Source organism: Lycorma delicatula, chromosome 5, assembly GCF_047948215.1.
Source record: "Lycorma delicatula isolate Av1 chromosome 5, ASM4794821v1, whole genome shotgun sequence".
NCBI lineage: Eukaryota > Metazoa > Arthropoda > Insecta > Hemiptera > Fulgoridae > Lycorma > Lycorma delicatula.
In genome coordinates, this window is record NC_134459.1 from 152,251,184 (window position 1) to 152,277,417 (window position 26,234).

Sequence of the window (26,234 nt, forward strand, 5' to 3'; positions counted from 1 at the left end):
AAAAGACTTGGATAAGAATAACAGATGCCACAGTAAAAAAAGCAAAAGGAAATGTAGGCTATTATGAGGAAAATAGAATGAAACTACGGGTAACAAGAGAAATCCTACAAAAAATAGAAGAAAGAAGGTGGTATAAGAATAAGAAGAAAATGAAAGAGTGATGCATGCAAATTAAACTGTGAGTTAAGGAAGGACTGGTAAAAGGAGAGAAAATGAGGATAAGTATGGTAAAAATGCTACAAGAGGAGAAAGAAGTAACAGAAAGATGGAAGGAATATGTGGAAGTGGATAAAGAATTATTGATATTAAAATATGAAGTGCAGAAACCAATTACAGAAATAAAAAATAACTTCCCATCGAATTTTATAAATGCTCAGAAGATTTGAAAGGAGTACAGGAAATAGTTCAACTATTTAATATGATACACCATACAGGAGAATGGCCTGACAATGTGAGAATGGTAATACCTATTCTGAAGACAACTGGTACAGAAAATATACAGAACGTAGAACAATAAGTGCTAGGCTACTGCTGAAATATTGTTAAGAGCCCTAAATCAGACATTGATATAAGAATAATGGAAGAAAATGGAGGCGAGGATCACTTTATCTTCAGGAAAAGTAAAGGAACCAGAGATGTTATTGGGCTACTAAGGATGTTCATAGAAAGATATTTAGAGAGAGAAAAAGGAATGAGTCTGTGTTTCATAAATTTAAAGAAGGCATTTGATGGGGTCAAATGGAAGAAAATAATGAAGATTCCAAAAAAATTTAGAATTAACTACTGCACCTGGTCATGTTTATACCATATGTGTATGATTTTTCATCCGCTTAACCAGAGCAAATCTTATCTGATTTTGTCAAAACTTCGTGGAGTGATGTAAACCTATTAGGAATAAAACCCTAATCATTTTCAAATAAATTGGGCTGCAGGAACCTGAGCCAAAAAAACGAGATTTTTGGCTACATTTTCAGTCTTTTTTCGTTATATTATTATGTAATATTAAGCACTGTAGACTGTTATGAAAACTACAGCCCTATTTTAGAATAAATCAAATATTAAGCTAATTATTGTAAAATATATTGTATAATAAGCTTTATTAAAATTATAACAACAATAATACAGAGAAAAAAACAAATAAACTAGCTTAATATTTCAAATAAAAATGTAAGAGTATATAAAGTGTAAAGTAAAAAAATATATATATATAAAGTAGTAAAAAAAATATATATATAAAGTAGAAAAAAAGTAAATGTTAAAAAATAGTTTAGAAAAATCTTTGGTAATATGTACTTTCAATAAAACTGTATGTGCTGCGATCTAACGCATTTTTTATTTATACTTAAATGGAGCTGTAGTTTTCATGAAATTATTAATTTAGGTGTATGATTTAATTCAGTGGTACATATACGGAGAAGATCCTTTTTTCAATCTTAAATTGGGCTAACTTAAGAACGATTCAGACAGTCTTTATTAAATTTACACATACACAACTTCTGACACTACTACATTATATCTGAATTTCAATTAAATTGATCCAGTAGTTGTGGAAATTTTTTGATACACAAAATTTTATAGGCTTCTATTTGTGTGTGAAAATTATACACAGGCTATATGAAAATTTTTTGATACACAAAATTTTATACAGGCCTGTGTGTGTGTGTGTGTGTGTGTGTGTGTAGCTGACTCGACAATGCTTCACCGTTGCTAGATTTGAGTGTATATATATATAAATGAACACAAATGAAAGTTTGATAAAACATTAAAAACTGAACATTATGGAACTTCACAAATTTAACCTTCCACTATCACAAAAATATTTATTTTCACGTAACTAATTTCTATAATGAAGATGGCCACATCGGACCATAAATGCAATTTTTCCAAATATCTCAAACCTAGCGGGTCAATTTTAAAAAAAAAATATTTCTTTCACGTAACTAATATCTACAGAATATGAGCCAAATCGGACCACAAGAGGAATTTTCCAAAATATCTCGACCCCCACGCTACCTAGCGGATCCAAACTAATTCAGAAACTTTTGCGGGCGTGCGCACAACTCGCCATAGTTTCATCGCAATCGGATGAATGGTATAAGAACGTATACAGAAAAAAATTCATGTATACATACGCGTATATATATATATATATATATATATACACGCGTACTTGCAGATCCGGCATACTTCGCTACTACTAGATTTGAGTATATAGAATATATAGATTAAATAAACACAACTGAAAGTTTGATAAAAAATTAAAAAACCGAACATTATGGAATTCACGAAATTTACCTATCGCTTTTTTCAAAATTTTCCATTTCTCCTTTTCCAATTTTCCCTATTCCCCTCTTTACTTATTTCCCTTCTTTTTTTCCCTACGAGTAAATCGGTCCAGTAGTTTTTTTAGTTAACAGCAGAAACACATACGAACAATGCCTTTTATACACATAGAAGAAGAAAATCTGTTAGTATATTTGCTTGTTTGTTTCGTATTATCTCAACACCACTTAGTGGGTATAGTTTTTTCAAAAAGTTTTCTTTTCACGTAACTGATATATATTCTGAATATGAGCCAAATCGTACCATAAATAAAATTTTCCGAAATATCTCGACCCCAGCGCCACCTAACGGATCCAAACTAATATAGAAACCTTCGCGGGCATGCGCACAATAACTCTCCAAAGTTTCATTGCAATCGGATGAATGATATAGAAACGCATACGGGACAGACTAACAAACAAAACAAAATTTCATTTATATAATTTATATATATATATATAGAGTAGTACGAAATTACTATTCACTTAAATTTAGGTTTCCTTATTAAAGATAAAATTTAAATGAATGGTAATTTCGTACTACTCGCATCTCAAAATGTAAAGAAAATTCATTTTCACTCCCACTATCAAAATTTTCACCATGCTATCAAAATTAATATAGTACTTAGAAAAGTCATTTAAAAATTGCAATTACACAAAAAAAAAACTAGTTTCTCTATCGTAATTAGCTGCGCAATAATCCAAAATGTGATCTGATGTGAAGAAAAAGGGTTGGTAACTGAAAGCAATATTATTTTCAAAAATCATTACACCAGTGTAACTTCCTTTCTTTCTTGACCAAAACCTGATGCACTTATGCGACAGTTTTTTTCAAATAACTTACACTAGTTAATTTTGTTAAGAACTGACTCACAAAAATCATATAGATCTAAATATATCTTTTGGAAAAATTAAGCTTGATTCATGATATAATAATGAATCTAACATACCCAAAACTATTAAAATAAGTGATAGAAAACAAATTTTGATGATTAATCTTATTCTTAAAAGGTACATTTTAATCTTGCTTTGTTTAGCTCCCCAACTGGAAGCATGTGGGTGATGCTTTTTCAAGATTTTGATCAAATTCTGATAAGTTATCAAATTAAACGTAAAATTTTATCAAATATTACAATTCAGACTATCCTCCTTCATGACACCAAACTGGTGTAAACTTGTCTATAATTTTTTTATTAATAATGAAAAACCTGGACTATGTACACCACCTTGTTGTAGAAGCCAAGGTGGAAAACTGAGATGTGGTGTTGATACATTCTATTCTTCACACCTTGTCTTGCAACAATAGCCTTGTATCATGCATAATTTCACTTTATTCATGTCGTTATTACTCTATGAATAAACAAAATGAATAATAATATTGAACTATTACATTTTATTTACAAAAAATTATAAAATTTCATAAATTTATATGCATTGACAGACAAAAGTAACAAATGTTATATTTTTACTTCGAACTATGTGTACTTGTGCTTGCGATCCTGTGCAAATTTGACTTACACAATCTATAACTGTCTCCATTTAAAAAAAAATTGAAACTCTCATAGGCATAAGCATGCAAAGCATAAAAAAAAACAAAGCGTAAAAAGCATACAAAGCATAAGTGTAGGCATAAGCTGTTTTAAATTTAGCTGTTTCCTTGAATTTATATATTATGTTGGTTACATATAATTACCAAAGTGGGTTGACAGAACAGTTAGCTTTCATGGGCAGCAGTTTTACTTACTTCATATTCTTCAATTCCCTCTAGATGTTGCAGACTATGAAGCTAAAAAAATTATGTTACTTCAATGACAATTTAATTTTTATTTTTTTTCTGCCAATTTTACGAGTGCGTAGTACACGCACTATTAAAAGCTCATAAAGTACTAATTCAGCAACTAATCTAGTCTCATGTACTTAAAAAAATACATCATTTTGACTAAAAAACTTCAGCAAAAATAATAAATAGAAATTTAGAAAAAAGTAATGAATTAAAACAATAAAGAAAAAAGTTATTTATTTATTTATTTTTTTTTATTAGAAAAATAATTAACAGAAAATAAAACATAACTCATATATAAAAAAATTTATTCATATAAAAGAACATGACTCTTTTTTCCCCACAGTCTGTTCTATAAGACAAACCATAAATACAATTTCTTATCTTCCTCTGGATCCATAATACATATATATCTTTTCAGAAAAATATGCAAGAAACATCAAAATTCACTATTAAAAGGATAATCTCTATGATTCATGACTCTGAAACAATTTAATAAAAGAATAGTATTATAAGCAATATTCAGAGTAGTTCAGAATTATTTTTACATGGATTTGAATACTAGATCGTGGATACTGGTGTTCTTTGGTGGTTGGGTTTCAATTAATCACACATCTCAGGAATAGTCGAACTGAGACTGTACAAGACTACACTTCATTTACATTCATACATATCATCCTCATTCATCCTCTTAAGTATTATATGAAAGGTAATTACCTTTCAGATAATACTGAATGAGCAGGCTATACTGAATACTGAGGCTAAACAGGAAAAGAAAGAGAGAGTAGTTCAGAAATGAATGGAAATATTTGCACATTTAACAGAAACAGAAAGTTGGGATAAATTAATGATAATTTTGATAAAGAAAGGCATTGATTGGAAAGATAGGAAACTTAAGAAAGAATTGTATATGATCCAGAAAATAAAAATAAGAATAGGAAGTGAAACTACGCAAAATATAGAAATAGAAAGGGGAGTGCATGCAACAGGATGCTGCATGCCACCTACACTATTCAATATTTATCTAGAAGAAATCATCAACAATAGTTTGAAGGATAATAAAGGGATGACAAAAGGTGATAGAAGAATAGAATGTATATGATTTGCTGATGACATGGTGGTACTGGCAGAAAATATTACAAAGTTAAATAAAATGCTTAACAACCTAAATAGGCTTGTGAAAATCTAGGGATGAAAATTAATAAAAAGAAAACAAAATGTATGGTATTAGGTGGCAAAAATGAAAATATTAATAAGAATTGGGACTGAGGTACTATAGCAGGTGTGAATTTTAAGTACTTGAGTAGCCTGGAAGATCTTAACAGTACCACAGAAATCAAAAGGAGAATATCAATGCAATGAGTAAGGAAGCATTTAGTAGGAAAAGAAGTTTGCTAGTGGGAAATTAAATTTAGATTTGAGGAAGAGATTGGCAAGATGTTTCATTTCGAGTATTATGCTTTATGGTGCAGAAACATGGACTTTAAAAAAGGGAGACAAATGATGAATTTGGGTGTTTGAGATGTGGGTGTGGCATAAAATGGTAAACATCTGTAGCCAGGATAGAGTTAACATATGAGGAGGTGTTGAGAAGAGTAGAAGGGGAAAGGAATATGTTTTAGGAATACTGGCTAGGATAATATATGAAAATAAAATACTAATAGATGCTGTTGAAGGATTGGTAAATGGAAAGAGTGGAAGAGCAAGAAGATTTCATTTGATTGATGAGGTTGTGGAAAGAGGAAAATATACGGAAACAGAAACACCTGCACAGGACAGTAACAAGTGGAGAGCAGCCATGGCAAGACCTGCCCCATTGGCAGGACACAAGAATGAAATGAAACAGAAAGAAAAGCTCCCATAAACATATATCTGGTAATGATGTTTTTCTAGCAAAATATTTCACCTCAATTTCTTCAGCAAGGGTAAAATGGAACCACAATATATTTTTTAGCAACTAAATAAGTCAAACTTTTTAGTTTTATATGTTTTTTTTATCTTAAAAAAGTCTGTATCTTTAGTAGTTTCTGAAAAAACTGTTACAAAGTCTAAAAATTTCAATAAAAAACACAAGTTTTTTCATAATTTAACTTTTTTGCCAGTAAACAAATAAAAATTTGTAACAAAATTTATACAGAATTGATTCTGAAAAAATTTACATAAATAAAAACAATAGAAAACGAAAACAAATTTTTGAAATTTAATTTTAATTCAAAACAAAACAGACCAAAATATAGCAGAAAGCTATATTTTTGCTAGCTGACGGGATCAGCTCTGTATAATACTATGGGAATGGTCAAAGTTCATGATCTCATTACCAACATATTTTTACATGTTTTATAACATATTTAACTCGATAATGCTGATTGCAAAATGGAAGGAAGGTGAAAATTTCATAGTTTAATATAAGTGTGAGTATTAAGCTGATTTGAATAAATTACAGATTTATCCTTAAACACACATTTCATTTGTCATATTTTCATATTAAAAAAATATATTTTTGTTATTTTTGCAACGATAAAAACTGCTTTTACTTTCAGACACACATCTGGATATATTTTTATGAAGAAAATTAGATGGATTAAATGATAGGAGAATAAGTACAACTTTACCAAAAATTGAACCTGAAACCAGCTAGTTTAGAAGCCAGAATATTTATCAATACACTAGTCATCAAGTTGGTGTATTAAGTTACTGTTTTTATTATATTTGATTTTTACAATTATGTTTTATTTATTGCTGCTAAAAAAATTAACAATAACCATTTACTTTTTTAATATGTTAAAATATTGTTAACTAGCCAGCCAGTTGGTGTAATGATTAGCACGCTGTCTTCTAGATCAAGCAGTCTTGGATTTGACTCCTGGAAAGGGTCTGGTCTTTTTTTCAGCTGTCATTTCATCTATCTCATTTTTACTCATCAATAAAAACACATATACAGCATGTCAAAAGACTGTAATAAAAAAAAATTATAAAATTTTAAAATCCTCTTTGTTACTTACGCTTTAAAAGTAAATGATCGAGCATTTTTATTAAGTGAATCCATGGACAACATATCTTCAGAGCTTAACGTGAAATCAAATATATTCAAATTTTCAGCCATTCGCTTTGGATTAGTTGATTTTGGTATTGGAACTGTCCCCAACTGAACCTGTACAAAAAGTTAAATAAATTTTTTTATTTATTTTTATTTATATGAAATATAACATTTTTATTTATTTGAAATAATGAAATAAACTGAAAAAAGACAAACAATACCCAATAAATAATATTTTTCAATTCTTCTTTACTTTTTTTTTAATTTTATTTTAAAGCGTGCAACAAATAAAAAGAATTGATAACTTAATAACCCTTAATTTGATGCAAGCTTCATCAAATAAAGATTTAAATAATTGAAAAAGTATGAGTTTTTTTTACTTTCTAAGGTGTTTTAAAGCATATTTTTATTAAAAGTTAATTTATTTTGCATTTTTTAATTTTATTATTAAGTAACAACTGAATTTACAAATTAATTACCTATATAAAAAAAAGTAATTCACAAGAAATACAAAGGTAAAAATTCTGCATCTTGATAAATATAAGAAAAGGATTATTGAAAAATTACAAACTATTACCAAACCTAGCTTTATTACTCTGAACATAGCTCACTGCAAAATCTAAGTATTTACTACTTTTGTACTTTCAGTCTATCAACTAATTTTCTTGAATTTTATGAAAAATTTTATAAAATACATATTAATTTATACTTTCAGAATCAGAATTAGGTGAGGTAATATAATATTATATTGAATATTAAGCAAAGATAATGACAAAGAAATATACATATAGATATATTCAAATTTTCTACTATCATGTCATTTTTTATTTTAAAAACTTTTCAATTGAATTTTCCAATAATGTATTTCACCTTTTCACTTTTCACACTAAAGAAATGTAAAATTTCACATATTATTTCGAAGACAAAATAAGAAAAAGAAAAATAAAGAAAAGAAAGAAAAATAAGAAAGTAAGAAAAAATAAGTTATTTCATTTTTATAACTCTTAAGAGATTTAAATTAAAATAAAGGCTAAAAATTCACAGTATGGTCAGAGATACTGGAAACTTGAAACTAGGTAGATATATTTATTTAGAAACTAATCTACAGCTACAGAAGGATTTCAATTGTTCAACCCTAAGAGTAAAGAGTATAAAACAATTTTTACATTTAAAGAGAAAGAAGTTATGTCACCAAATCACTCATAACTAATTCTTCCTTTTCCTAAATAGTACAGAGAATAGATTTGTCCAATTTATTTCAAATGGAATTTTTTCAGGAACAGTAAACAATCATTTAATTTGTTTAACAACCCCAGTGGGTAAAATTAAAATAATGTGGTGCCAAGTGGAAGCATAAATTCTTTCATTTGAACATAATCCTTAAGCAATATAATCCTCCTAAAAGTACTTTCCATTATTCTCTTATGACAGTGAAAAGTAGTAAAATTTGATTTATACTAAGTAACAAATGGTAGAAGTTTGAAATAAAATAATTCTAACAATATAATGTATGGTAATATCTTAAAGATTTTTTTAAAATCACTCCTTAAAGGATGAAGTTAGATTAAAGGTGGATTAATTCATAATTCCTGAATATTTACGATCCAGTTTTGAAAAAACTAGTAGTTGTCGATACTGTTTGATAGTTAAAGATTGTTGGTATATGATGCCCTAAGGTTTTTGCCTGTTTATCAATTTGGTATAAGATTTATGAATATATTATATATCAGAAGAAGCAGCAAGGAATTCTGAACATTGTCATGTCAAATTTATCTAGTTCTATAGAAAAATAGTTCTACTTATCTTTAACTTACCGATGTATAATTTTCAGTATTTTATAATATGGAAAAGATGGAAAGGAGACATTTTTGGTCAGCTTAAAAAAATTATATCAGATTTGTGTGAGATTGTTCTTAAAAGTGGTAATAACAGACTGAAAATAATTCTGTTAATCAAATTTTTTGTATTCTGGGTTAAACTATTCATATTCAGTACAGAAAGGAAACTGGCATTAAGTTTTAAGTTAGGCAAAAAAATGACTTGAAAATGGAATATTAACTATTAATATTATTGTTAATTAATCATTCTGTATAAGTTTTGTTTCCTTGGAAAATAAAATTTCTTATCAACTGTTATGCCTCTCTTTAGGCTCTGCATTATTATTTCTTTCTTTTTCTGTCAGCCTCCAAAACTACCGTAAGGTGTTACTTCAGAGGATGAATGAGGATGATGAATATGAATGTAAATCAAACGTAGTCTTGTACCATTCTCAAGTAGATCACTCCTGAGATGTGTGGTTAATTGAAAACCAACCTCCAAAGAACACCAGTATCCATGATCTAGTATTCAAATCCATATCAAAGCAACTGCCTTTACTAGGATTTGAACCTTAGAACTTTTGAACCTTAGAAATCAGCTGATTTCTGATGTTGAGTTCACCACTAGACCAACCTAGTGAGTTTCTGCTTTATTCGGGTCATTTTTCAATACACTGTTGATGCATAGTAAGATAAATTATACTAACTTAATTAACATTAATATAATAATTTTTTTAACATTTATAATAATATAGTATAGTTTTGCTACAATGTGATGTATTTGGAACAAAATTTTTCTGCAGACTGCACTCCCAACTTGTCAGAAGCTTCTTTTTTTGGTTTACTGAACCCGTAATTGTTCTTTCTGTGACATCCTTTTTTTCTCAGACTCTTACCTTTAAAATGTACACTAAGGCTGGGTTTAAAGCCTCTGTTAGATTATAAAAAACCAGGGAGGAAAATTAATTATTAAAGATGTTTATTCAGACTAGGAATTAACAATTACAGATATGAAGGAGATAACTAATATGGAAATAGGTGGTGGTATTGAGGTATTTGAACAGCAAAATAAAAAAAAAAATCACAAATTTGGACAACGAGAATTTAAAGAACAATTGGAAAGACGAAAGAGAGAGAGAGAGTTTGGGGGGGAGGGGGTTGTGTGGGAGGGAGAGGGGGGAGGGAGAGAGAGAGAGTATTTTAGTATTTTTGAAGCAGACTGAGGAAGGAATGCTCTAGTATTTTATGATATGGAAGAGATAGAAAGATAAATTTTTGATTAGCTAAGAAAACTATATCATATTTGGTAGGACATAAAGTGGTAATAACTGAGAATTAATTCTACTACTTAATTGGAATTGCTTTCAATGAAACAGGACCCATCATCTCCTTTGCAGCCTTCATTAAATTAATGTAATTACTTAGAAAATTAGGAGCACTGAAATGTAGCAATGTTTTTCTTGCACCGGATTATTATAAAGGTATCAAGGCTTCAGGATAGCAAAGTTAAGAAAAATTAATAATTTCTTTTTCAGAAAGAGGTAAATATTTGAGGATAAGAGAGGTTTATTTCTGATAGATAGGAAGTATCAATGAGGATATTGTGAACATGAACATGGAGGAATAGAAAGCGAACAACAGAATACAGAGAAGTTTATACTTAATACTTAGGTAAATGTGGAAGGCAATGCATCTGAATCAGACAAGAGGTAAAAGAAACAAGAAGAAAATGGCTAAAAATTCATTAGATTTTCTCCATGCCTGAAGCGGTTTAATGTCATCCATTACATCAGGAAGGAATTCAACTAATTTAAATGCAATTAAAGTAATAACCTACTATGTATCCGGATTAAAAAATAAATTATACAACACCATTTTCTAAATTTTTAAAACAAATATGAAATATTTTTGCTGGTTGAAACATCTGTTCCGTTGAAAATGATTTTTTAAAGTTTTTTAAAAATTTTATTATGAAATGATTACCAACAGTTAGAAGATCACATTTATTAGAGTCACCGATAGAATATTTTCAGAATAAAGTATTTTAGCATGGTTTGCATGCTTAATTTTCTTCTTTAGCAGAATATAAAAATTGCCTGATCCAAATCATGTGCTCTCAAATGTATATACTATAATCATTTTCTGAATCAAAAGAAATTCAGAAACATAAAAAAATATAAACTCTAATAGTATATTTGATAGAGAAATGTCTACTTAAGTTGTCAGGAATATTAGTAATTGAAATCTTTCACATGAGATTACTAAGTTTCCTGTTCATTCAACACTAAGCTTCGGCACATTTTCAAATTTATGATGAATTATGTCAACTTAGTTTTAAAAAAAATGATAAATAGTTTTAAAAAGAAGTGCTCAAATAAAAAATGATTAATAAGCAGATTAATATTTAATTTAAATAAACTTCTACATTGGCAGAAGAAATAATATACATTTTTTTAATTAGTTTTAAATAAACCCCTCTCAAAGAAAAAAAAAAAAACTATTTTATGTAAGATTTTAATTAAATCATAAAAATTCAAGTTCAAACAAATTTCTACTACTTACCAAATAACGAAGTACTATCTGAGCAGGTGTTTTATTGTACTTTTCTGCAATATTTTTCACTTTCATTTCATTTAAAATATTTGAAATTTTTTCAGTAAAAACATTATTTTCTGGCCATGAAGGAGATGCTAAAGGTGCATATGCTGTTATGACAATTCCCCTTTCCTTACAAAACTCGATTAGTTTCTTTTGGTTTAAGTATGGATGACATTCTACCTAATACAAATTAATAAGTAAATTTAAAAAAGTGAAATAAGGAGAAAGATTATGAAGATTTTTTATTATTAAGGAATAATATTCAAATTCTATCATTATAAGAATTTACTTTAAATTATTTGCCAAATTCTTTGGTTTATTTCTGTGGAATAAATCCAAAACTGGGATAAATAAAATTTTCTTGTTTATGAGTGTCTTACTTGTAAACTAGGGCACATACGACTGGAATCAATATATATACCAAAGTAATAATACACAACTGAACACCGTAAACTGACACTGTAAACACTACTGAATACCATACAACCATTAACAACTACTGTTACACAAGATGAGCTGAAAATTACACGACCACATTAAGAAAAACCTTATAAAATTATTAGAGTAAGATTAAATATTTACTAAAAAAAAGTAATAATACAAGTAGCAATAAGCATATTTTACCACATCTTTTTATAATATATACTCAAAACATTTTCTATCTGAAGATAGAATAATAAAAATGTTTGTTGAAGTCAGTTGCTTCTCTTTTTTAACAGTTTTTGGACTTTGTGGGACATTTTATCTTCAATATTCTGTTTTTGAATTTATGATATTTATTTCTGTAAAATTTTTTGAAATAACCTGAAAAGAAACCTACAGAAAATAAATTTGTGGCCATAGTCCACCATAAATAGCTAATTCTTTTTAGCTAAGAATTCGTGTAACATTGACACTCTATTAATTATCTCTTCCATCAGTAATATGAATTGAATTATGATTAATGTTTTTCATTAAATTCCATTACATTACATCTGTAGAGGTTTAATTAGTAATCTACATTAGTTGTTTGGTGTGAAATTTTATGAATGAAAATAATGTGGCTCATCTTCTTCATAGAAACAGTAACAGCTAAATTTCTATAAACTTAATATTTATTATTCTAGCACTGTTTTGTGTCAGTTAAGTGTGATCCTGCTCTATCACTAGAAAAGGTCCAAACATTATTATGAACAAAATCCATAAACTATTGGCAATAATAAAAAATTTATTTTGTTTGTCGGGGTTCTTGAAATTTTTACACAACATGAATACAATAAAGATGGAATTTTAATTTTCCAGCTCAGTGAATATTTCCATATGACATCCAACTTCTTGCAAGGAGACCCTTGCAGGAGCGATATAAAATGCCAAATAGCACAAGCGAAACGAGCCTTCAGTAAGAAATATAATTAGTTTACATCAAAAATTAATTTAAATGTCAGGAAAAGATTTTTGAAAGTATATGTTTGGAGTGTCGCTTTATATGGAAGTGAAACTTGGACGATCGGAGTATCTGAGAAGAAAAGATTAGAAGCTTTTGAAATGTGGTGCTATAGGAGAATGTTAAAAATCAGATGGGTGGATAAAGTGACAAATGAAGAGGTGATGCGGCAAATAGATGAAGAAAGAAGCATTTGGAAAAATATAGTTAAAAGAAGAGACAGACTTATAGGCCACATACTAAGGCATCCTGGAGTAGTCGCTTTAATATTGGAAGGACAGGTAGAAGGGAAAAATTGTGTAGGCAGGCCACGTTTGGAATATGTAAAACAAATTGTTAGGGATGTAGGATGTAGAGGGTATACTGAAATGAAACGACTAGCACTAGATAGGGAATCTTGGAGAGCTGCATCAAACCAGTCAAATGACTGAAGACAAAAAAAAAAATTCTTATTTATAAAAATTGCTAAATACTCTTAACATAAAAAATAAAAATAAATTTTTACTTCTGAAGTTGGTGTCGAATTAAAACAACTTTCAATAACTTACTAACTCTTAATTCAATTCAACTACAAAAAGTTCAATATTTAAAGAAGAATTTAAATAGTATTATTTTTTCTTACTTCTTGAAGGATTTGTCATTTTTATTACTTTTTAATTTTACTCTTATTTAAAATAAGGTTAGGGCTATAAAAGATTTCTTTATGAAAAAAGGTTTGTTTGCAAGGAAATGTAAAGAAAGAAATCTGCCTCTTGGTAAAAATAATAAAACAAAAGAAAAGAGATAACGTAGGCTACCAGCCTCTTTTGAACTCCCCTGAATCTTTCTGGGGTGCTGAATATGTATATTAATTTTACTTTAACTTTTTCATTAAACTAATAATTAGTTTAGTCAATTTATTGCCTTGAATTTTTGCATGAAAATACTCTGAATATAAGAATTATACAGACTATATATATAATTATACTACAATCATCCAACACAAGCAATAATGATGACAAAAAATGAAAATATTGTCAAATCATCTGAAGACAAACAACATACCCACAACATGATCACCATAAGAAAAAATTAAAAAATTAATTATCAAATTAAAAATATAAATGTACATATGGATCACAACTGAGAACAAAAATATTTTTTTGAAGTCTTTAAAAGACACAGATGTAACTTAAAACAAAATAATGTAATACCAAAATTAAATGGAATTTTATACATTACATTAAGATAATAATTTGTTGTTATTTATACATTTTGTACATTGATTTGCACTCTAGTAGTACTTTTTTTTTAATTTTATGTTTCAATATTTGTATAGTATGAAAGTTGCATATGTAGTTCTAATACAAAAAAAAACTATAAAAAATCATATATAACTGCTGGATACAAAGTATATATCATTAAAATAACAGTGGAGAACAAAATTTCATTTTTTGTTACAAGAATGTTAAAAGCTGAATCTTATAGTATTTGTAATGCTGATATCAATTATGCAAATGATTTTTTTCTATCAGACTTTTATATTATATCTTTTTGTAATTACCATTATTTTTTTGTTGTAAGAAAAAACATTGTGACTACCACTACAGCAATATTATACATGCAATTTCTTCATGCCTAAAATATACTGTGTAGTTTACTATAGGTACATCAGTCTTGAGATTCCAGCAGTAATCACCCGGTATTCTTGGCATCAAATTTTTCTGGGGTAGTGTGTTTCCATGGTGGATATTTCCTGGTGAAAGCCAATCTACATGTTTGTCATTGACAGCTCCAAGACGGGTAGGGAAAACATCAGATAAGAATCTAAGGAATGGATTTAAGTGACACATTACATACAAGTGCTTTATAATTTTTAAGAAGCTCAGTTACATTAAAGAACTTGTTTTTAGAAATTGAAGTCCAGTCCCACAATCTATTGCTTCAACAAAAGTTTTCATTTAACGTAGCTTACTCTGTAGTGATGGGTAGCAAACCTTTTCAGGGTTTATTAGTGCTAGAGTCACAATGTTCTTCTCTCCAACAATTAATGTTTCTCTTTTTGGTCACTGTGTTTTAATGGAATGATTCTTCCTATCTCTGACGTTCCACTCACAAGAAGCAACAAAATTTTGTATACCCTAGTTGTAAACCAACTTTCAGGTCTCTACAAATGTTTCTTATACTGAATCATATCCAACACAAGTTTCATATTTTCATATGAGTCCATGTGAACTGCATCAGCTTAAGGGATTGATGGGATATTAATTCCAACATAAAGAAGGACTGATTTCACACTATGCTTTGAGGCGTCTGTAAAAGACACCATTCATCAGGATGGTGCATATGTCTCAAAGTTTCTAGTAAAGATTCCATGTACAGTAAACTAAGTACTGAAAGAAGAGGCATTCAAATTCATACTGCCAGTCACGAAAAGCACTTATTTTAATATTGTGTTGTAAAGGATGTGACAAACGCTGTGACTAATGGGTGACATAATTACATTTAGAAAAAATATAACATGAATTATGTATATCATATGATCATTTTAATTACTATGTGAATAATAATAATAATATGTATTCTTCTTAACTGTTTAACTCAACTTAAATCAATTATAATTTATTTACCAACTTAACTGCTGCAATAAATAAAATAAATAACATATTGTACTTGCCTTGTTCATGCATATGTACTTGCTGGAAAAATGAAAGGAAAATAAAATTCACAGCAAATATTGATGCTGTAACAAAATCATTATTGACCAGTGTAACAATTTCAAAAATATATGTATGTTTTATACACACATGTGTTTATAAAAAATATATAGCAAGCTTTATTGTGAATTAATTAAGTAGATTAATAATCTACAATAATTTGGTTACCAAAATCAATTTTTGGTAAAAAATAATCATTTTTTTAATGTAAAAATTAATTGTGAACAAATTAAACTAATTAAATTATTTATCAGAACAATCTGAAGTTGTCAGAACTATTTACCTGGTTTGTAACAGGTTTAATCTTTGCTATTTTAAGAATTCTTTCAATTTGTTCACTTTTGAAATTAGAAACACCTATGTTTTTAGTTAAACCAAGATGAACGCACTCTTCCATTTTCTGCCACTTTTCTTCTAGTGTTACACTTTCATCAAAATCTTCTGCTGTCACAGTTTCCTGAAATATAATAAATTTCATATATAAACTTATACTGAAAATGAAAATTATTATATTATCATATTCCTTTAATTTACATCAACATAACCAAAGTAACTAAAGTGTTTTTACAGTCAAACCAGGAAATTCAATTGCAAAGCTGATTTCTGTTAACATGCATGTAGATTTTTATCTTTCTAAATAATACACCCCTCCCAAATTCAAGGTTTGCTACATTCAAGATAATTTTTTCATAACTCAAAACCAGAAAAGTATCATCCATAACATTGATGATTTTACAATTTGTCACAGATATAAATAGTAAATTTCTTAAAGGGAAAAAAATCTTTTCTAATAATTTAGTGTTTAAAATCCTAGATATAAGACTTCACTTCTATTACATTCTGAATTATAAAACATTGATCCATTTTTACTGGAATCATTTTTTACATGAAAATAAATTTAAGTCAACTTCTTAAAATGTACAAATTAAGTCTGTGAAGAAGTAAACAATTGAAAAAAATTTGTTGTTGAAACAAAAATATGTACTTTATAATATATTTTTAAATGCAGTTGTTTCTGATTTCTTTATATGATAAAAAATCTGATGTAGACATGACATGACTTCCTTGTACGCCTATTAAATTACATACACACATGTTTTGCTGCATTTCATTTAAACTTATTTCATTTGAAAGTGAGATATGATCCTCCAATTCTTTAATAAAGTGGACAATTATGCAATGCAATTGCTAAAATATTAGTTATTAATATTTATACAATTATTAATTCAACAATCTTACCTGAAATACCAGGATAGAGTAAAAGTCCCTTTATTACTCTTGTATGTCTTGTACCTATCTTATACTGTTCTTTTTTTTTAATTATTATGATGTAACCACCAGCAAAATGAAAACAAAAAGAATAATCAGATGTTTCACCAAATCTGATGTAGACACCACATGACTTACTTGTACACCTATTAAATTACATAAACACATTTTTTTTAAAATGATAAGTATATAAAATTTTATTTCATTAATAACCTCTGATATTATTTCATATTTCTTTTTTTTATTGTTATTATTGAATATTATTTATTGTAAAACTTTTTTTACAATCTGAGGTTAATAATTATTAATAAATCAATGTATTTATATTAATAAAAAAGTTAAAAATAAATAACACTTAAGAAATATGAAAAAATATCAGAAGTTATTAATGAAATAAAATTTTATGTACTTTTCATTTTAACAAAATGTGAATATGTAATTTAATAGGCATACAAGTAAATCATGTGGTGTCCTCTTCAGATTTTTTCTATGCAAATTTCTCTGGTGAAATTTGAAATTTAGAAAAACATTGTTTTTTAAATTCACGTTATGATGCACTATTTTAACAATGTGGTCCTGAGAGTCTATATCTTCTGCACTATGCTGTTCTGTGTACCTTTTAATTATTTTATCATCATAGTTAAGAAGTTTTTTAGAGAAATCTAATAAACTTCTGTACTCTATATGAGTAAATAAGATATAACACCTGCTCTTTCAGAGTAATGATTTAACAAATCCTCTTCAAGATCGGCCATCATAGGCAAGTGCATTACGATAAATTCAACTTTTAAGCCTTAAATCATAATTAAAATTAAATTTGAGATAAAAATATGTAATAATTGCACTGAAATAAAATTAAACATGTCAGCAGTATTGTTTTCACTCCTTTCAGTTTTATAATGCAAAAAACAATTGCTTCAAGCAAAATAGCTTCCTCTGACTTAAATGTTTATGAATTTGTAATTTATGAATTACTGATCACTACAAAAGTACTTATAAAATATAAAAAATTAAAAAACAAGAAGTATAATTTTTATTATTATAGATAATATTCTGACTTTAAATATGCAAAAATGAAATCCTGATTCAGTGTAAAAATTTTTATTGTAATGTTATTGGTTATTGCATTGTCTTTCTTTTTGTTAATTAATATTTATGTAGCATCTGAACTAGTACCCAATTATATTTTGCAAGAAAATAATTACTGTTACACACAATTATAACATTTATACACTATTAAAACACTTGCAGGTGGTGCAAACAATCTTAGTGCTTGGTGCCAAAGTAGTGACAGCCCCACTTTGAATCATTCTGCTATCACTTGCTTCATTGTATTGTGGTGTTGTTATTGGATCATAATTTTTTGAAATTTTAATCATCTCAATGTAGAGCTAATATTTTGAACATTAGTACATTTTTAATTTACTAATATTTATATTTTAATATAAGTTATGTCAAATTTAATTGGCCCACTGAAAAATCTTTAATTAATATCCAACCATTTTTTACAAAAAAAAATTTATGCATTCTTTAAAATTGTAAACATGACAGGAGTTACAGAAGTGCTTATGTGAAGCTGCGAATTGTACAACAGTAGGCCTATACATGAAATGATATAACATGCAAATCAAAATATATAACCTTCATTGTTCCATCTTATTTCCAAACAGATATTCAAAAATTAATGTAAGATGATTATATACACTAAATAATGGAATCAGAAATTACGGCAGAAACTAATTATTTGTAAATGTTGGAATAAAATAAAATAATTTTAATTATAGAGGATGAATGCCATCCAATTCACAAGAAATATTAGCATTTCCAAGGTTACTGTCATCAGAATTATTATCATAATAATCAGTGTCACTTTCACTAACTTGCTGCAAAGAAATAATAAATGATTCCATAATATTGTCAATAACATATTCTTGTTGCATATTTTCACCCTCTATTGCTTAACTTTATCACATCTCACTTTCCAATTTTTTTTTCATTCATGTTGGCCACTTTATTTTCACATAACTTCTTTGATATCAAAAGTTACATTATGATGTTTCTTTTAGTTTCTGACCAAACCATCTCAATAGGATTTAAATCCAGTAGTTTACAGAGGTAGGTGGAAAACATAATGGCTTTCTTTTTTGTAAAAGTTTATCAAACACATAGACACTAAAGCTATTTGTTTTTACCAATTTACACAACTGCAATCTCAGCATCAAGTTAGAATGAGGAACAGAATGCTTCTGCAACCACTTTATCATATTGTCTTTTCTTGAATTGTAAATTGGTGATTTTCCTACATCGGCATTGTGATATGAGGTGTCAGAAATTACCACAAAATTATCAGGGAGGTTTGGAATTAATACCTTCTGTCTATTTTAAGTAATTTCTGCTTTTATTTGATCTCTGTAATCGCCTCTTTTTAAACTTGCTTGCCAAGTTAGTAAAGCACCTGAATCATTACATCATGGTTTATTTGTAATGTGATAATACCGGGTGATTCAAAAAGGACTTCACAACTTTAAATCATATAAAAATTTATTGAGATAACTTACAGATTTGGTTGTGCTCTCATTTCATGGAAAAGCACATCAAGTTTGTCACCCAACATTCACTTTGTTTTGATATGGCTTCCATTTGTAATGCGACATACATCCCACCTGAAATTGATTTCATTCCAGACTGTAGCCAGCAAGTTGGGCGTTACCTGTGCAGCTGCTGCATTAATTTGAAGTCTTAGTTCAACAAGATCAGCAGGCAAAGTTGTACATAATCTTCACCTTAATGAAATCCCCCAAGAAAAAATCTAACAGGATGAAATCTGGGGAGCAAGCAGGCCATGCAACTGAATCCTCATGATCAATTCACTGACCTGGGAATCGAATATCAAGAAAACCTTTGAATTCTAGACGGTAATGAGGTGGTGCTCCATCTTGCAGATAGTACTGGCACCCATCTTGGCACCATTTTAAACGGGTTATTGTGGGTTGAAGCACTCCCTCAGCAGTAGCTAAAGTTCTAAATGCAATGTCATTTAGTTCTAAATTGAAAAATCATCTAGAAACCATGAACACATAATGGGTTATTGCACACACTTTGTTGTACTATTTATGGCTACAGCAAACAAGGTAACTCAGGTTACTTGCCAGTGGTGTTCCATAATCTAGTTTGAAAATTTTGAATATTGTCGTTCCAACTCGAACTCAAAAGGACCAACTATTTATAGGAAACCCCTGATAAATGCAAGGAGATTCCCTTTTATACCCTATTCAAACATTGTATTTAGAATTCCTTTCCTCCAAACCGTGTTGTACGTATTTTTCATATCGAAAAATACAGCAACCAGGTGTTGGAAAAGTAGGAAGGTGTTTTAATATAAGATTCCAGGGCAACTACATGATCAATAGACAATCTACCTCGGCAGAAATCAAATTTTTCAGGAGCAATTAGAGCGTTTCTTTCAAGAACCACATTAAAGTACAGTTTACCATTTGTTCCATCAACTTGCACAGGGTGCTGGTCAATGAGACTGGATGATAACTTGAGGGGCATGATTTATGAGGTTTAAGTACGGGAATCATCAATGATTTTGACCAAGACTCTGGAAAAACCTGGTCTGAAAATATTTTGTTGTAAATAAATAAAAGATGTAATGCAGTGTCCAGGAACTGAGAAAACAAGCTGAGCCTGATATCATTTCCAGGGAAAAAGTCATGAGAATTATTCAAGACATACCTTAGCTCATCAACAGAAAAAGGCCTGTTTAATTCATTTTGTGAATCTCCGTTAACAAATGGCACACATTCTACTACAACTTATACCAGATAAACTCCCGACAATATGATGAATGTAAGTGAAACTGACAAACTTATTTTTTTTCCAAACTTATTCTTCGTTACGAGGATGCTGTTGTTTTCTAGTCCAATCGCTGCGAAGATTGTCGTGATTCATATATGGCCCGAACTTTTCTCCATACAACAAATGATGGTGTTGTCCGAGAAATTATATTCACATAATTCAGCCACGCTTTCCCTTTAGCACACCAAAACACTCGACAGCATACAGCTCTCGCATTCCGGAATGCGTAGGGCAATTCTGTCATAGGTCTTCGATTGAAATTGCGTAGAGTCCTGCAATGATCTCTTAGTACACTTCTGCAGTCTTCGTCCTCCCCATGGAACAGCAGGCTGCCCCCTGACTTTCCAGATGTTAGAGGGAATGCATTCCCTTGCACTATCGAGTATTAGGTGTGTAAACTTGGTAAGTTGATGGATCGAGCACCACTCTTGTCATATTGGCTAAAAGAATCTTTGTACCCGATCCAGTCTGCTTTCCCAACCATACATCTGCGTGGCTGACTCTGAGGTAAATCACTATTACCGACCGAGATAACAACCGGTCTGTGATCGCTTCTAAAAACGTTTTTGCAAACGCAACATGTAAGTCATGGAAGTAGGGATACTGAACACAACGACGACCGATGCATGAAAATGTACCTGATGAAGATGATATAAACGTGTACGACCCATCGGTCAACAAGCAAAGATTCAAGTTCTACCTCAATCGATCAACTGTAGTGCCTCGGTTAGAACATGATGATGAGCCCCACAAATACTGATGAATGTTGAAATCGCCAATTATTGCTCATGGCAAAGGAATTTATGAAAACAGATTGAAATATCCTCACTGCCATCGGAATTTGGGGGAAGGTATAAGTTGCAGATATTCATTTTAAGCGTCGCCAGTATCTTCACTGAGACTGCAATGAAGTTTGTTACCAACGGAATCCACGTGCCTAATACGATTTCCTTCAGGAAAACAATTACACCTTCACGTACTCTGTCCTCAGTATGATTTTTGCATCTTTCACAGACAGATTAGCGGATAGATACTTCAGGCTGGGGACGGAGGCGAGTCTCCTGCAGACACAGAATCAATGGAATTTCCTTCTGTAATAGGAATTCAATATCCTCGCGGTGAGAACGGATACCGTAAACATTCCACTGAATAATATCTGTACCCATATAAAAAACTTTTTCACGTAATATGTACAAATCTACATGCAGACTACTTATCAAATACCATCTGGTTTTTCTTTATGGTTTTTATAACTGCCTGAAGTGCTTTGCTTCTTCGGGCACTTCATCTGCCACCACATCCTTGTAGAGACCTCGAGATGGTAGTGGGGACTTGGAAGCCTGGGAGGACGAGATGCCATGCCAGGCGATGATGTATTTGTGATCCCTTCATATGGATCTTGGTAGTTAGCTGTGTAATCAGTGCAGCAACAACTTTATGTGGTAGTGTACCGATTGAAGTGGTTTTAGATAAACCACCATCGGTCTTTTTAGCAGAAGTTACCTTCTTGCAAGTGATCGTTGCTGTAATTGCACCCGTGAGGGAATTTACTGATCTGATAAGGCTTTTCCTAATTTTGTCAGTTCTTTGCAAGATTCGCATTCGTTCTCTTCTTGTATGCTGTTAGAAGAGAGAGCCTAAACAAAAAACTAACACCAGGATACCTCATGTTGAGGGACTTTTTGTACTCCCGACAAGCCTCAGGAAAGGGCACTTTCTGTTCAGTACAGATCTTCAAGATAACCTTTCCTTCTTTGTAAATGGAGCATTCTCGAGACCTTTCCTTATGTGGATCTTTACAATTTGCATATTTTTCTACTTCAGCCCATGTGTTGTCATCGTGTCCCATACAGCCCCATACGAAAAGACCTTTCTTTCGTGCAATCATCTTTATTGTGACCAAACCCCTGACAATGGAAACAGTGTCTGGGATTATCTATATACATGCTCGTTCACGAATAGAAAGGTAACCTACTCTTATTCAGTCAAGAACAGTCGGACTTGAAGAAGTTAGAAAAAGTAAGTGGTATTGACATGACGAAGATGTTGGTATGTCAACACCATTCTCCTTTCTCATAATTCTCTGCACTGATGTTAGTAACTGTGGTGTCAACTCTTCTGTTACTTCAGGTAACTCTACATCAGCCAAGTCATGGCAAAAAATCACTCCCTTGCTGAAATTCAGTGTCTTATGGGGTACCACTACCACTCTATCTTTCCCTGTATACTTAAGAGCTAGTAGTTTGTGGCACTATTCTTTGTAATTTACTATAACAAGCAGGGCGACACACCTCAACATTTTAACAGATTTCAGAGACCCACAAGCTGATACGACACTCTTATTTATTAGAAGGAAAAAATCTTTTCAAAGGATTTATCTTCCTCATGTTTCCATGGCTTCAGATGCAATCGTTCACTAAAACAGAGGAAGAGATAATGAGGAAAGGAAACATGGCCATTCAAATGGTTAGAATAGAGAAGACTCAATCTTCCACCACAGAAAACACAGCTAGTAATTAAGATGGCGAGGTGCAAATTAAACCCAATAAGATTAATGGTAGCTGACACTGAAATTGTTCCAGTTTCAAAGGCGAAGTACCTTGACACTTGCCTTGATGAAAAGAAGTCATTTCAGCCTCATGGCTGTGAATAAGAGTAGAAGAACAGTTGCAACAGTCACCAAGCTGATAAATAGGATTGGTGAACCGAGCTTGGCCAAAAGGAGATTATCGGCCTCAGCAGCAAGGTTCATCGTCCTATATGCAGTGCCAGCTTAGAAGAGAGCACTGGAAAAATAGACGGCAAGAAATAAACTGCTTAGCTTGCAAAGACTGCTGGTGGTTGGAGCAGCAAGAGCCTATAGAACTGTCTCGACAGAAGCCCTATTAGTGGTGGCCGGAATGCCTATACTAGATTTGGTAGCAGAAGAGGTGGTTAGAACATCAGAAGGAATAAGTAAAGAACAGGCGATGAAGGAAACCAAAGAAAGGTGGCAACTGAGATGGAGCACATGTGGGAGGATGGACCAAACTGTTATTACCAGAAATTAAGCCATGGCTGGTCAGGAAGCAAGGTGAACTGTGTTATGACACAATTTCTGAATGCCATAGTTGTTTTAACCAATTTCTGTACGAAAGAAAGCTGAGGAGATCCCAGGACTTTATATACTGCGGGCACTGTGACACAGCAGAACACACAGTATTTCACTGGGAAATTCATAGGTGGGAGGAGGAAAGAAGAGAAGCAGACACAATTGGTAGATTAACACCAGAAAACGTGATCACAGTAATGCTAGATGGTCCCAGGAACTGGAACATGGTGAATAATATGATTGTCATCATATTAAAAAAGAAGGCACAAGAGGAGGTAGACGATGATGAAAATTAACGGGGTGGTATATATGGTTAGAGTAGGGAAGAGCGGGGAGCCTCGTTCATAACCCACCGGGTTGGTCTAGTGGTGAACGCGTCTTCCCAAATCAGCTGATTTGGAAGCCGAGAGTTCCAGCGTTCAAGTCCTAGTAAAGCCAGTTATTTTTACATGGATTTGAATGCTAGATCGTGGATACCGGTGTTCTTTGGTGGTTGGGTTTCAATTAATCACACATCTCAGGATTGGTTGAACTGAGAATGTACAAGACTACACTTCATTTACACTCATACATATCATCCTCATTCATCCTCTGAAGTATTATCTAAACGGTAGTTACCGGAGGCTAAACAGGAAAAAGAAAGGAGAGCCTCGTTCATGAGGGATGGGATTCTTAGGTGTCCCATTGCATTGATTGATTGGGGACTCCGGGAGAAGTAAGAGGGAAAAATAGAAAAGACCAGTCCCGATGGGGGAACCCCTCGGGGGGCATACGCCATTACAGGCAAGGCACCAAAGGACCTAGACCTGGTGGATCAGGTGGGAATGGCATAGGTGGCTCAGTAAGGCCACCTGAGATGTTAAAGGCGAAAAGACACCCTTCTTGAGATCGAGTTATGGCAAATGGTAAATCCGATCTCATGAGGTATAGGTTAAAAAAAACCAATAGTTTACGTAATACGCAAACAGTTGCTTGTGGAATGTCAGTGTCAAGTGACACACATGGAGTTGATTTCTTCGGGCTTTGTGCAAAGCTTTCTCTGAGTTGTTCCACAGTAGCTTCAGGGACCCGTAGGGGTCCTAGTAATTTTGCATGTTTAACAGAATAACCTGTCTCAGCGAAGGTCTGGTGCCAAGAGTAAATTGTACACCTACTAGGAGGCTCCCTACTGTACTATATGTACTACTATATGTTGAACTGCAGTTGCGACTGCAAATCGTGAAACCAAAACGCACAAAGCAAACATGTTCCGCACCAGTAAATATATCAATTTTTAAACACCTGGTGTATATGACTAGTCAAGGTACTCTATCGACCTAAATTTTTTACGGCAGTCAGATACTGACTCTCTTAAATCTTATGTCATGTCGCTCAATGAGAAGATTCCTGTTATTTTAGGTATTTCTCCACCCAAAGCCCAATTCTTTTATTATTTTCCTCACTTCTTTTTTTCCTTTTCTGACTTCGGAAATCGATCACCTTAATATTTCATAAATTAATGCACTATATTTATTATTTACGGGCCTGCCATTTAATTTTTTTTTTTTTACAGTAGACTTAAGTTAAGCCACAATTATAAAATATTAAAAATACATAACCGATTATAAAACGTCACTAGCTTTTCTCAATTTAAACTCAATTAAAAAGAAATGGAATTGCACAAAGCTCTTGCAGGATCAACAAATACAGGACAATTAGTTAATTGGATTATACTCAATGTATTCAATAACGCAAGCTTTTAGGTAATTATTTATTTTTTCACTGGCCTAGCAGTGTTTGAAAACTATGAGCACATGCAGCAGTATCGTTTCTTGATGTGATTCTAAGAAATTTCCAGAGTTATAATACTTGGTTTATTCGTGTTTATTTTTACGATAAAATCACAATAGTGATTATAAAGTGTTTATTTATGTCAGTCAATTATAATGATAATTAATTTACCATTTGTCTGCTGATGTAATTATAATACTTGTTGAGAATAGGCCTACATTTTTATAACATTTAAAAATATACTGTAATATCTTTTTATGTTAAAATCATAATGTTCTTTTAATCATTTATAAAGTATTAACAGAAAATACTTAAAAATAATGCATATACCATCCAGTAATGTAAAATAATAGTTGTATTTGCACGAAAGTAATTTGCTTCTGCACGTGAAAACTAAACTGAATGTTTTCACTTTGGAAAACTAGCACCGTACCAGCTGTCGTAGTCTAAGCTTCAAGGTTCATTGAGGCACCTACTCACAGTGTTAAACACAACCTATTAAAGCAACCACAACTAAGCAAATGCCAGTTACAAGTTTTTTATGTATTATCTAGTCATATGTATCTGTATA

General features: G+C 30.9%; 1 protein-coding gene across 3 annotated transcripts in view; it reads right to left on the bottom strand.

Annotated features, from left to right (window-relative positions):
* Positions 1-4,312: 4,312 nt before the first annotated feature.
* The window catches only part of LOC142325498 (1,5-anhydro-D-fructose reductase-like), a 31,848-nt gene continuing 9,926 nt past the window's right edge, over positions 4,313-26,234 (bottom strand). For 2 of the 3 annotated variants that reach the window (XM_075367342.1, XM_075367341.1), the window contains 4 exons: positions 15,956-16,129; positions 11,518-11,733; positions 7,104-7,252; positions 4,313-4,583 (listed from right to left, as the gene is read on the bottom strand). In XM_075367342.1, the coding sequence (XP_075223457.1) occupies positions 4,541-4,583; positions 7,104-7,252; positions 11,518-11,733; positions 15,956-16,129 (582 nt within the window). In that variant the 3' untranslated portion in view covers positions 4,313-4,540. The remainder of the gene's footprint in view (positions 4,584-7,103; positions 7,253-11,517; positions 11,734-15,955; positions 16,130-26,234) is intronic. The other variant, XM_075367343.1, reaches the window with a different exon arrangement.